This window comes from Thunnus albacares, chromosome 2 (assembly GCF_914725855.1).
Source record: "Thunnus albacares chromosome 2, fThuAlb1.1, whole genome shotgun sequence".
Classification (NCBI taxonomy): Eukaryota; Metazoa; Chordata; class Actinopteri; order Scombriformes; family Scombridae; genus Thunnus; species Thunnus albacares.
The window spans coordinates 35,677,828-35,692,817 of record NC_058107.1 but is presented as its reverse complement, the minus strand read 5'-3'; the positions used below and the strand labels follow the sequence as shown (position 1 = coordinate 35,692,817).

The window sequence follows — 14,990 nt, the reverse complement described above, 5'->3', positions numbered from 1 at the left end:
CTGTCAACAGCAAGCCCAAAGACAGCAGCCAAACCTCTAAAATCAGCTGTTCCAAAGTTGTAAAATACAAAAATATCATTTAATTATTCGCACAGAAAAAGCAGCATCTTCTACAGTTTGCTTGAAATCAATAAATAATTTTTAGGTTGCAATTTCAGGTTCCTATGACACAATTTGTGGTGGCAACAAGATTTTATTATGTTGTCTAACTTCCTCTAATATGAAGTAAATTTCGATGAAATCGTGGCACTTCCTGTCTGAATTTTCAGAACTTCATCTTGCAGGATGAGTCAGTAATGAATATGAAAAAAATATTGACTGTGAATTTATCTGATCATCGTTCATCTGACCTCTCTTTGACTTCTTTGCAATAACAAGCAGATATTTCTATATACCGTATTTACTCTAATAGTGGAATTTATTTACTTCCACTGCAGAGGGTACCAGGCCTTTATTGGAAGCAGGTTTATATTAGAGTGAGGCCTTTATTTATAATTTCCTCTATTTGATAAGTATATTTGCTCACATTTTAGCACGAAGATCAAATTTCCGTCTGCGTGCCGGGCTGCTCACGTTCACTCTCTACTGCGTTGTGGAAAATTCTGTCACTTATGTTACGTCAAATGTAGCTACTGCCATCGCACAGCACTTGTACGTTACTACAAACCACAATCGGCTGAACACATGCACCCACAGTGACTGAAATATGACGATAATAATTTAGATGAGTAATCCAGAACAACAAAGTGTTGAAAATAGCATGGTTATATTATGCTTAACTGGCATACACATTATATAACAGGCACCTTTTTTTATTTGTTCAGGTCGACCACACCCACACACCCCCTTTTGGGTGAAAATAAGTGCTATAAAAGTGCCGGCGGAAAAACTAGTGGCAACATGCCATATAATAAAATAAATACTTCCCCAAAGAGCGAAGGACAGTAAAAGAAGAGATCTGTAGCTTCAGGTCATCCGCAGAGATTCTAAAAATGGTAAACAGTGGGATACGTCTGTGGCAAACACTTCATCACAGCTAAGTTAATGATGTTAAAGTCAAGAGTTATAATGTTAAAAGTACACAGTAACAGACTGTTAATGCTGCATTGAAAGGGCAGTACAAAGAATATACTGAAAAGCCAAGAAAATCTCCCCCAATTTAATGTTAGCAGCTAGCTTGCTAGCACTAGCTGCATCAAGCTAGCTTTTCCCCTGGTTTGCTGAAACATAGGTACTAAGTAAAACAGCTTCACCTGCCTGTTACACGTAGCAGTAGCGTTGTTTCTGCTCTCAACTCAGTTAATATAGCTACAGTCTTTATTACAGCGGCTAATTAGCCGCTAAATTTAAATTTACACTTGTGCTGCTCAAGCACGCATAGCTCTCTCCTTCTTTTAGCTACTTTCTCACTAATCCCACAGTTGTTAACATGCTATTAGGATCTGCTAGCTACTTTAGCAGTTAGCAGTGACACTCATAAATCTCTATTTCTTTAATTTTTTCTATATAACGACGCTGATCATTCATCTGTAACGACATAACATAATTGTTGGCCTGACTGGCAATAGGATTTGGGCTCCTAATAGCTAAAAAGCAATACAGTTTTCTTATTTTATGCTATTAAATTGGCAAAGACCTCAGAATTTGCATTTACCCAATAATGGCGAGGGCATGACACAATGGCTAAGTACCCGGAAGTGTTACTCTCACTTTTATAGTGGAGGCGCCTCACCTGAAGTTAAGAAAGCCTCTGCTAACATCAGAGGACATTATTATGAAATATAATATTAAGCTTATAAATCTTCACAGAAACGAGCAGCAGCACTACATCACACAGCAAAGGCCACAAATTTAATGAATGAGGCGTTTGTACACTGATAACCAGATGAGATGCTTCAGGATCTCCATCTTTAAAAAAAAAACCTTCAGTTTGCTTGTTTTGTTCGACCAAGAGTCCAGGACCTATAGATTTTCCAAATGATTGCTATAAATTTAAAAACACACACACACGAAAAATAAACAGCAAATCCTCTAAACTAAGAAGCTGGAACCGAAGAATATTTTGGCAATTTTGCTTGAAATATGACCAAAATGATTCATCAATTATCAAAACCGGCACCCGGTCACAGATCCAACCCAAATTCTGCATGAAATTCAGCTCTTTTGACCAATTTCCTGAGGAGAACCCTGTTCAGTATGTTTATGTCATCTACACTGGGCTTCACAATTAACCTGTAGTTGATCTAGTTTGATTTCAGCATTGAGACAATTCAAATTTCATTTTCTATGAGCCTTCAAACACACTTCAACACTTCCGTCAAACCCCTGCTTTGAGGAAATTAACAACACTAACACACTAAATGGAGAAACTAAACCTTTACAGAGCAGGCATTTACATTCTCAGTCTTTGTTGTGTTGTGTGTAGGTGAGGGATTCCCCTACGGCAACCATCAGAAACATCTTATTCCTCCAACAGGAGTCAATATTGACATTTGGATTTTTTTTTTTTTTCTTCATCACCTTTGCAGCCTGAACCTGAAGACCCAAACAGCCTTTCTGCAAAACTCTGAAAAACATTTCCAGTGAAAGTGAAGTCTAACCACGTCACACGGTATGTAGGTCACACGGCTTTTACCCCAAATGGCTGAAACCGTGATAGAAAGGAAGTAAGTTTGTTTTTGACCTGACAGCAGCAACTAACAGACTCAGATCTGTGAAAAAACATGTCTGAGGTTTTCTTTATCTCACCTACTGTATCGCACCAGTCCTGCTTTCTGCTTTTACTTCTGCTTTGCTTTTTTTGTGTTTCATCATCATCGTCGGTCTGTCAGAGTGAACATCCACACTGTGTAATTATTAACTGAGCCTTTGGGGAAATCTATTGCAAAATAAAACACAATGATCCCACAAACTGAGCAAACAGCATCATTCATTCCTCGTTTTAAAAGATTTTTTTTCCTTTTCTTTCACTCGGCTAATATTTGCACGTTGAAAGAACAGCCGGTATAAATATTTTAAGTGTGTGTTGGCTCCGAGTCCGAGCCGTTAAGACTCGGGGTAATTTAAAGAAAGAGGGAAAGAAAAGACAGAATTTAGCCTTGATTCAGATGCAAACGATGTGAAGATGAAGTGCTGCTGCTGCTTTAAAAAAAAAAAAAAAAAAAAAAACACAGACACAGTAGAAGAAGAAGAAGAAGAAGAAGGAAAAGAAGAAGAAGAAGAGAGTGTAGCCGAAGGGAAAGAGGGCCTGAATTACCACTGGGAACTGCTTTCAGATGCAGAGGCCGTCCCACAGCTGAATACTGTAGAAGAGCGGTTGTCATGGAAACAGGGAGGCAAAGCCAGCTCTTCATAGGGCTACATAGGATCCCCCCCCCCTCCCTCTCCTCTCCTCTCCTCTTCCTCCTCCTCCTCCTCCTCCTCCTCCCCTCTTTTTTTCTCCACAGATACCAAGCCAGGACAGGAAGCGAGACTGGAACCCGCAGGTCCGCTTCCTGTGGACTCGGACAAAGACAGGACGGGCGGTGCAGGTACACAGGAGGTCAGTTCATCTGCAAGGCGTGACTGCTACGTGTAAACCTGTCGTCGCTGCTCTCGCTCTCATCTGACGGGTTAAAGGCCTCTCTTCAAGATGATGACGATGATGATGATGATGATGAGGTGTTTAACAGTTTTACAGCCCGACGTGCAACAGGAGAATAAAACCATCGACATCACGGGCGACTATTAGAAGAAGTCCAGGTGTTAAATCTTTTTCACTGTGGTTTCAATACATACAGACTGAAATAATTCAGCAACATATTCACTGTTGAAACGTGCAGCTCGATGTTTGCCAAGCTCAGATTTTATCTCCTGTTTTGTCACCACAGCTGGATGCTTTTGTTCTATTGTAAAGCTGCTTCAGTGGAGAAACCACCCAAGTCTTAAAGAGGTCAAAAGTTTAATGTTATATACTGTAAATAGTGTGGTATAGTGGTTCACAACCTTGTTTTGGCTTGTGAGCCCCTTAAAATAAAGTAAAGTCTACCTGGTAAGCCTCGTCACATGTTGTATTGTAATGAAAGAGGACTTATTTTGTTTTATTTTAATAACTTTTAGAGGGTTACAGAGATAAAATACAATAAATAAAGTAAAAGGAATCGCATCATCTCGCAACCCCTTATAATAATCCATCAAAATCAACGGGTGTGTCGTCACCTGTTGGTTTTCATTATTATTTATCATTATCCAACCGGGGCTCGGTGCTCTGGTTGGATCCACATAGAGAGCCAGGGCCAACGTTAGCCCCGGCTCTCCATGTGGAGCACTGAGCCCCGGTTTGTTATTCAGGTTTAAGAGGGAAGAAGCAACGGGTCTGACGGGCAGCCGAGTGAAGTAGAGCCTGCGGAGGAAACACCGGGACCGTCGGGGTGACACAGTCTATCGAGGGAAGCACAGTGAGGCGGCAGAGGAGAAGGCGACATATCAGCCTCTCATAATCGTCAGAATTTGCAGATGCCGATGTCATCAATACTGATGGCGTGCCGATAATATCGTGCATCCTTACTTATTAACGGAGCAATAATTTCCAAAACCACAGCACACTGATTTTAGAGACTGAGACCATAATGACTTGTTGAAAACAATGACTGACGTAGTATTTCTAGAGAGAAGTTGGTGCATCTAGCGGTCGTTGGCGGCACTTTGAGGTACCTCAACCTCAACCCGTGGTAGCTGCTGCACTGATGCTCTCTGCTGTTTGACCTCCCGGCCTGCGGTAACCGAGCAGCTGCTCGCTGCTTCTCTTGAAGATGCTAGTTTAACGTTAGCATGATAGCTATCTGAACCAGACAACAACTCCATGGAATATTCACAACGTATATTCTGCCACAGTGAGCAGATCAAGGCACTTCTTTCTTCCTTGGATGGCATGGAGGTGCGTTTGTTTTATAATTCATGCAGCCCTTGCGGGAGGTCAGCAAACACACCTGTAACTCCATTTCATTGGCACAACCAGGTACTACAAATCTACAGAATATTTCCTGAGAGTAACACTGCACATCCCTCTGTCTGCTGCATTACTGGATAATACAGCAATGAATCAATCATCGATTAATCATCGACATCCCTACTGCTGATTATTGTATTGATTAAAGTTGTCCTCAAGCTGTTCATGAACTCACACACTCACACATTCTGATACCATTTATGGTCGTCATGTTGTCTCAGCAACGGCCTCACAATGTTTTTACATTCCAATCATTCACATCCTCTTCAAACATGGTTTTTGTGTTGTGTGTGTAAAAAAAAAAAAAGAATAGCAGCTGATATATCATTATGTTGTTGTTTTGTTACCATAGTATCAATATGTTGATTGTAATTTTTGTTTTATTCATACTTTTCCTGTTTTATCACTAAACACAAACACTGTTTCTATGTGCTGTTACTGACAGAGATGAGCACAAATACTTCAAATCAAAGGTAAAAAAAAAACAAACTTTTTCTTCTGTGTAACATTTCAGTAATTTTTATTGTTGCATTCACTGAGTTGTGCAGCTTCTGGAACTTGAAGGATTTCCAGTCAGATGCTGAATGTCACAAAACAAAACCAAAAAAAGGGAAGTTTTTATTATTATGAAAATGGGGAAACGTGCTTCCTTCCAGTTTCTAGAAAGTAAAATTTATCTTTAAGACTTTCAAAATTATGCTTATATATTTGTGCAAAATATCAGTGATTAATACATTTTATTTTTTTATAAAATTATTGCCTGATACTGATAAGAAGATTGATATATTGTTTACCCCTAAAGTTCATATTATGATTTTCATTCAGGCTGCTTAAAGGTGTGCAGGATTTAGTGACATCTAGTGGTGAGGGTGCAGATTGCAACCAACTGAATACCCCTCCACCCCCAACATGGTGGGCTCCATGGAAGAGGACCCGCTCATTCTAAGGTAATGAAAACACAACAATTCTTATTTTTAAGGTGATTATACACCAATTAAAACATATTATATCCCATTTCTGCAGAGTCTGTTCTGCTAGATGCAACTAAATCCAACACACTGCACCTTTAAATCTCAGTTTCTGCACAAAATGTAATAAGAGTAGAAGATGTTTGTTTTTTTTCAAGTCTACGCAGGTAAATGTAGATAATGTGATTTATCTGCAAGTGATTCACCCCCCGCTCAGATGTCAAGTGTTTTATATCACACCTCCTATGTCAGCACAGTGGACGGACGGATGAAGAGATATCATTCCTCCTCTGGAGCCTGTTTTGTACCGCGCACAAGAAAAACATCCCCCCCCAAAAAAAAAAAAAAACGCAAGACATCTAAAAAAGAGTCTCTGGATGGAAAAGTTCAGCCTTCAGTCGGCATGAACACGCCTGCAAATGATTACAGTGTCTAAACACACAACTCTGATCCGGTCACTTGGAAATTACAAACGTGGACAGTTGGCCTTGAAGAGCAGATTTGAAAAAAACAAATTAGGACAAACAGCCGAGGAGGAGGAGGAGGAGGAGGAGGAGGAGGAGGAGGAGGAGGAGGAGGAGGAGGGAAAAAAAAAAAACAAAACAGAGCTGCACAGACTGACGGTGAAACTCTCAGAAACACTCAGCAACAAGTCGAAATGTTACACCGCTCCTGCACTTTTGTAACACTGTTCATACACTTCTCTGCACAAGAGATTTCAAGGACAAGCCCTTCTTCTTCCACACACAAAACTAATGCTTCTGAAAAAAAAAAAATAAAAAAAAAATCCCCCCCCCCCCTCGGGACTAAAAACTGAGGGGGAAAAAAAAAATCTCTGATTCTTGTCACATTCCATCAGACAAAGAAGTCAGATATGCTTGGAGTGAAGTCAAGCTTCAAGAGCGAGTGGTTTCTGGAGCAGCGGGCAGAAAATGGAGCACTGTGGCAGCGACAGAAAAGCTCACAGCTTTATCTGCACACTACATTTCCTACAATAGTGGAGGGGAGGAAGAAAAAAAAGGCAAATAAATGTTCCAAAAGAGGATAAACATCAATAATACCAGCGAGAGGAAACAGGATTTGCGTGTAGGAGAGAAAAGAAGAATAAGAGAAGGTTGTTTACACTCAGATCCAGGCAATGTGTTTGGTGTGTGTGTGTGTGTGTGTGTGTGTGTGTGTGTGTTGAGGGTTAAATAGACCCTTTAAACAGAAGCAGTGGGGAAGCCTCACATCCTGAAGCAGCAGCTCTCATCCTGCTCGCCTCACGGACAAAACTCAGCGGTGACCTTTGACACTGAATCATCATGTTTACTTGATGAAACTCAACTGCACTGCTTAAAGGATGAGTTTGTTTATTTTCTATATTTTTTTTTAAATGTTTGGAGCCAAACCAACAAGTATGGTGTGTGTATCCAAAGCTTGATATATCTTATTCCTTGTTGCCGTAGACCTCCGTCGTTGTCTAAAAACTATCAAAAACACATCAGCGAGCCACATCGCTGCACTTGTTGACATGATCCTTCATTAGGAAGAGTTTAGTCACGTTAGTTTGTTTACAAGCGGCTCCAAAGACTAATAACAGCGACCACATTTTCAGTCTCCGGAGAGCAGTTCTGTGTACGGCAGACACCACTGAGCACGTGCGGTTATGTTTACAGCTTAACTAGCTTGTTGTGCTACATAACACACAACCTCTAAAGGTATTTGAGAAATTTACAGTGTAGTTTAATGTATTCTCACATTTAAGAACCTGGAACAATCAAATGTTTGGTATTTTTGCTTTCAAAAAAATGACTAAATAAAGAAAAATAATTAAGAAAAGCTTGCAACTCATAGAAATATGCAACGTGTGATGAATTATACACTGATTTTATTCTTGATTTGTCATTTAATGTAAAAAATGTCACAATTCTCAGAGCCAAAACCCCAAACATTTGAAAAAAAACCTGATTATGAAATGTGATTATGAAGATGAACCGTAACAGGTAAAAAATTATGACACATGCCAATCAGATGTTACCAAAACCCAAAGTAATGCCTTAAAACTTCTTTCTAAAAGAACAATTCATGGTTTCCACATTCAGTGGACGGCTGCAGGTTTGCATGTGGACAATCAGAGGTCCGTAAACACAGATGCATTTCACACGTGCACGCTAGAAAACAAGGTTGCAGTCGTGATTTCCAGAGTTATATAATCCAGTCATATTTTAAACTGCTGCTTTGCCACTATAACTTGCTGGTTTTTCATTCGTATTTCATTGTCTCCCCGATACTTACACAAGACGGCGTGTGCTACAGCTTAATAAGAATATACAGCATATATGCACACAGTAGACGAGACAGGTGTTCCGGTGCATGCTAAGGTGGTGCTCTTGCAGTGCGTACAAACCACTTGGTCTCAAATTTTGGGCTGCGTGGACCCTTGTGGACGTGGACACATGATGAAATTTACGTCATTCGGACCAATACGGACCCTCGGGACCATGCAGACACTTCAAGTTGTGGTGTGGTTACGTTTAAATTCATCGTTCTTGCTCTATTTGAGATATATTTGGAAAATATCTGTTTATGCATCTTAACTGGAGTTTGTCTACAGTCTTTTGATGCAAATAAACTGGACGTTGTGTTGTGTTGTGTGTTGTAGTCTGTTTATGTTGTTTGTATTTATTGTTTTAACGATGTTCATGCTGCCTTCTTGGCCTGATCTCTCTTGAAAAACCTCAATGAGACTTTTATCTGGTTAGATAAGAGACGTCTGGTTAAAAACGTATCTTCATATTTATGATGCACATCCTGCAAAATTTTTTGGTATTTTTGCTGAACAAATGACAACATACTAATCTATCCATCCATTTTCTATATAAGCTTATCCTGTGTAGGATCACCAGGGGGGTTGGAAACTATCCCAGCATGCACTGGGCATGGGGCGGGCGGACTACACCCTGGGCAGGTCGCCAGTCTATCGCAGAGCTAACACACATAGTGACCCACTAGCACATAAACACTTACAGACGCTTTCCAGCTCACCTGACCTGCATGTCTTTTAGACAGCGAGAGAGGAAACCTCCACACACACACACACACACAAACAATTCATCAATATTCAACAATTCACTGATATTGATCTATTTCTTGTCGAGTCATTAACGGATTAATCGACGAAGCGTTTTCCTCTTGAATCTCAAAACGCTGTCCGACAGTTTGTCCTCTGCTCCTGAGCAGAAACAACTCATGTCTGCGGAGCTGTGATGTATTATTAATGTGTCGACCTTTGTTTATGGACACTGCTGCTGCTGTTGGACTAAACAAGAGGAAGTAACCCCCCCCCGCCCACCCACCCGCCCACCCCCGACCCTCCGCCACCCACAGTTCTTGGACAGAAGAGGTCATGAGCTCCACTGACAAAAGGATGTTTTCCGTCCGAACACAAGAGGAAGCAACTAACTCCATTTCTAGGTTCATCTTTAGAAAATGACACCATATTTGTATTTTGCGGTTATTTTTCCAAGTAACAGACCATTCGTGTCGTCACCAGAAGTCCCCGGAACCCAAAGTGTTGGGTCTTAAGTGTTTATTTTGTCTGAAAAAACTGTTAAAAACCACAAAGAGAATCAGTTTACAATAATAGAAAACATAGAAAAGCTGCAAATATTCACACTGTACACACTGATGATTGATTTTCAATTACATTCAATCAATTAATTAATTATTTCAGCGCTGTTTCATACCATTTTCGGCCAAAACTGACACTGATACTACAATCCACAGCTCTTTACTTAAAACACTGCTTATATTTCTAGTGAATATACTGGAGAATATTAACTAAAACAAATATATCTGTTGTCAGATTATCTAACGACTATTTATTTCAATGTTTATTTAATAATTTATTCTATTTACTCTATTCAAGTTAATTAATCTACGCTATCAACAGCAAAAAAAAAAACCAAATGCTTCTTAAATCCTCAGATTTAAGAAGCAGCAACCAGTAAATGTTTTGTGTTTTTTACTTGTTAAAGGCCTCAAATGGTTCATCAGTGTTAATGTTGTAACAATTAGACAAACAAATAGGCAATTAATCACTAAAAGGATCAACCGGTTAATAAATCAGGAATTATCTGGATAATTAATCAATTGTTTAAGTCATTTATCAAACAAAAAAATGCCAAACATTGTCTGCTTCAAGCTTCCAAAACGTGAATATTTATTGATTTCTTTTTTTTTTTTTTAATCTTTTAAAAATTAATTGTGATCATTTTGAACTGCTGGTCGGACAAAAGACAAGAGGTTTAGGAGGTTGTGATATTTTACAATATCTCATAGACTAAATAATATTTAACCATCAACCAATAAGAATACTGTATTACCTTTAACTACACTGTCATTTTACTACACATCCTGTGTACACTCAGCCTCATTAATTAAGTACTTTTTCTATTTTTATTTTATGTTTTTTATTCATAGTATTTATCATTATTAGTAGTATTTGGTATTTACAGTATTTTATTCCCATATTTTATGTTATTTTTAACATGTGTTGTTTTTTTTATACCTTTGCACCGAGTGTTGGAATAAACCTTGAAACCTTAATCAAAGGATTAATCAATAATTAAAACAATAGTTTAGATGCAGGCCCAAATAAAAGTAAGTAAAACTGTCATTGTTGTTATGATATTCATATTACTGTTGACTATGAATGAATCAACAGGTCACTTTATAAGTTTCCCTCAGACTGTCTGACTGGACTGATCTCTGTACAGTGAATAAGAACAGCACAAGAAAATGTCAAAATAAAGAAACTAAATCAATTAATTGTTACATCATTTATAAATACAAAGCACCAAATGTTCTCATTTTGGTTTCTCTCTGTTTTCTATCATCATAAATGATAAACTGTTGGTTAGAGAACAAACTGAAGTGTCTGGAAATGTGTGATGGGCATTTTTTTAGCATTTTCTAACATTTTATAGACTAAAGAATTAATTGATTAATCAAAAAAGTACTCTACAGATTCATAGATAATTAAAACTATAGTTTGTGGCGGCAGGCCTAAGACAATAAAAGACAATAAAAAAAACAAGATAATGTTATTGTCATCCTAATAGAGCAGGTGTTCAGTCTGACACTCCTACAAACACAAAAAATATCAAAGTACCAGCAGTGGAAGAAATACTCAGACACTTTACTGAAGTAAAAGTACATAAGTATTACGAGCTTGATGTAGTTAAAGTATTGCAGTAAAAGTACATAAGTATTATGAGCTTGATGTAGTTAAAGTATTGCAGTAAAAGTAGTGGTTTGGTCCCTCTGACTGATATATTATTATATATGACATCATTAGATTATTAATAGTGAAGCATCAGTGTTAGAGCAGCATGTTACTGTTGTAGCTGCTGGAGGTGGAGCTAGTTTACACTACTTTATATACAGTTAGCTAGTTTAGTCCAGTGGTTCCCAACCTAGGGGTCGGGCCCCTCCAAAGGGTCAGCAGATAAATCTGAGGGGTGGTGAGATGATTAATGGGAGAGGAAAGAAGAAAAAGTTCTGATACACAAATCTGTATTCAGTTTTTTTGGACTTTTTCTCTAATCTTTGATTTTTGCTGAAATATTGGATCATTTGAACATTTATTGAAATGAAAGCATGTGAGAAGTTTAGAGGGAAAAATCACTTTTTGGTGGAGCTGTTAACAACTCATAGACATGTGAAATGTGACCCCGACTACACACTGCTTTTTGTAAGACGTCAAAAGCCAAAAAGGTTGGAAACCACTGGTTTCATCTTTAACAATGTGTTGTATTTTAAAAGCTTGTTACATTATCCATTGTGTCAAATCTTCATCTGAAAAGTAACTAAAATGTAGTGGAGTGGAAGTATAAAGTAGCAAATGGAAATACTAAGGGCAAATACCTCAAAATTGTACTTAATTGCAATACTTGAGTCAATGTACTTAGTTTCTTTTCACCAACGCAAAATACACAAGTGCATCTGTAAAATATTAGCTGGAGAGACGGTGGGAGAAAGAGGTTATCATTAGGAAGGTATTGATCATCTGCAGCATGTCATTTCAATCAAACTCGAGCTCTGCATGAGGTGCAGGAAGCCGCCACAACACAACAACAGTGTGATTAACGCCTAATTATAATATGCAAATGAGCACAGGTGTCCATTTAAATGACGCTTCTCAGTTAATTTTCTTACCTGTTTTTCCAGCATGATCATTCTCTCAGTATCATGACCTTCATGGAGAGTGTATCCATGCGAGTTCAGGTTCACCGTTAGACACACTTCTCCTCTGCCAGCATCTTGGGTGAGAAAAAAAAAATAACGGAGAAGGAGGAAAAAAAAAATGTTACTGATGCTTTGAGCTAACTAGCGTTAACGTTGGGAGGCTAGTAGACAGCTCAATGCTTTATCCTTGAGAGAAATGTCCTCAGAGGCTCCAGCATGTCTCGGCATCAATAAAAAAAGGCATTAAGGAGTGTTTATTCATGGAGGAAAACACCACAGCGGTCAGCGACCAGGGAGGGGGAGGAAAACAACCAACGGGCGAGCTGAGGGCTTGCTAACGTTAGCTTAGCCAGCTAAACCCAACGATTATCAAAACGTTATTTGTCTCCTCCTGCCTTCATCCATCGCAGCTCCGCTCCCTTCCAGTCACGCTCGAAAAAACACCCCGGAAAGGTCTCCTCTTGCGTCGGTTCTCCTTAGCAAATCCGCACCGATGCTCGACGGCGACATCCCAGGGAAGAGCGGTCAGTCCGGGGGTAGATGTGGAGATTTAACCACTGAAGCACTGATGCTTCAATGGATGCTGCTGCTGTTGCTGCTGCTGCTGCTGGCTGATGAGGAATCTCCGCTTTCACCAAGACAAGACGCTGCTGCTTCCACTGCTGCTACAAGCATCTCAGAACAACGACGCTCCTGAACGCACCACACGTATCACGACGCAGAGAGGGACAGAGACGCCCTTGAACGCACCCCAATTCAGTTCTAGTGATTTTAAAGATCCCCTCCACACGTTTTAAGACGTTTATAAGATACTCTACTTTGAATAATAATATGTGTCTTTTATGGTTTTTGTTTTTCCACAAAAAAGAAAGATTAATTATCTTGTTAAAATCCTTAAAATTAAATCTACTCCTTCTCCTTCATTAAAAAAATCTTGAATCTATAAATATGCAAATATATTTCATTTTAAAAGTTCAACAGATGTCTCCTACTTAACTGTAAAGTCCATTCTCAGTCTATGTGCACTGGAGGCTTCAGGTTTCCACTTCACACTTGTCTTAATTGAATATTGGACCACAATTGGCTTCCAAACTATTTTTGATGTCACACATCTTACTCGTAGGCTTAAACATCCAACTGAAGGGACAAGAACAAAAGCACATTTTTTTCAGTGGAGGGGGACTTTAAACATTATTTCTAAATGATAACAGTCAGTGATCGAAAGTAACTAAGTACATTTACTCAAGTACTGTACTTAAGTACATTTTTATACAGTCATATTCTAAGTTCATGGTCATTTTCAGGTATTTAACAGGTAGTTTTTAGGACTTTTTACTCAGACGGTGGTGCAATCTGGTACAAATTATGAGAAAAAAACAGAATAAAGTGTAATTTGCTGTGGAAAATTAGATATTTATCAATAAAAGTCTGACAAAAACCAAAAAAATTGCCACTGATACAGATGGCCAGAGACAGATGAAGTAGATTAAATAATTTTTTAGTACTGATTCAATTTTTAAATTAAATTTAATGGTAATTTATATTACACTGTTACGCATTAACTTGCGACCTCTGTAGTTTGCTGCTGTACAATCTTTTGTTTTATTGTTTTACTGCCTTGTTTTTTTTTCTTTTTTATTAATTTTCTCTGTTTTAATTAGTTTAAACTTTTGCCAGCATTTATTATTTACACTGATATTGCAAGCTATTTTTCTTTCTGTCCTATCGACAGTGTTTTGGGTTGCATCTGATTGCCCTTACAGGGACGAATAAAGTTGTATCTGAATGTGTGCACAAGATAATTTGCTAGAAATTCATGTGTCTCTAACATACAGTGCACTAACCTTCAGATGCAAACATCCGCCATATAACGGAGGGAATCAAGTTTTATTTTCACCTCAGAATGTCATACAATGAAATTCTTGCTCCTCTTGCACATAAAGGAAGACAGAAAATTTATCAATTACCAATCTATTAACATTTATAACTGCAGACTTTAATTATTTTCATGAATGACTTTGACATGTGAAGCACATTAAAGACTTATAATCCTATTATAACTGCAGACCTGGTGACTCATCAGGAAGTATGAAACATTTAACTCTTTATTATTGATTTATAATCATTAAAGTTTTGGATCAGTCAGTCTGGCTTAGCTCTAAACATCCTCATGGTGTAGTTGATTGTTTTTTAGTGACATACACACGATCCAATGTGAATGCAGCCTGTTCAAAAAACTGATAAAAACTCTTAATAATAGTTGTTGTAGTAATACTAGACCAGTACTATTACAAATGTTTTACTTTATCCTACTTAAACATTCAATGTGCTATTTTGATTTTTTGCCCTCTATATGTAGCTTCACCCAAAAGAAGATTTAGTAATAAACAATAAATTCTTGGGTGTTGTAATAAATAATTGCTTAATAGTCACAATCACTGATAAGTATACAGGTCTTGCAGTTATAAATTATTATAAGTCATTAATAAAGGGTTAAATGTTTCACACATATGAATTTATAATAAATTATCTTGTTTGTACAATATAATAACTTCACACAAGATTAAAAAGTATCCTCTTTCAGGACTCCATAATACGAAGACTGTAATGATTATAATGAGCTTGGAAATACTTTGACAAAAAAGTATTAGTCCGTGGTCTGCTGAAGAAAACCACAAGATGTGGCTGAAAGTTCCCAAAGATTTCCAGTAAGTCTACCTTACTATTTTGAGGAGAGTCTCTTGTGTTGTCTTACATTTCCACAGAGGTGGAAACTAAATACGTTTACTCAAGTACAATTTTGA

General features: G+C 38.1%; 1 protein-coding gene across 1 annotated transcript in view; it reads right to left on the bottom strand.

Annotated features, from left to right (window-relative positions):
* The window catches only part of LOC122967885 (ral guanine nucleotide dissociation stimulator-like), a 73,393-nt gene extending 60,360 nt beyond the window's left edge, over window positions 1–13,033 (bottom strand). The window contains exon 1 of the mRNA XM_044332703.1: window positions 12,157–13,033. Within this exon, the coding sequence (XP_044188638.1) occupies window positions 12,157–12,177 (21 nt within the window). The 5' untranslated portion in view covers window positions 12,178–13,033. The remainder of the gene's footprint in view (window positions 1–12,156) is intronic.
* Between the last annotated feature and the right edge of the window lie 1,957 nt (window positions 13,034–14,990).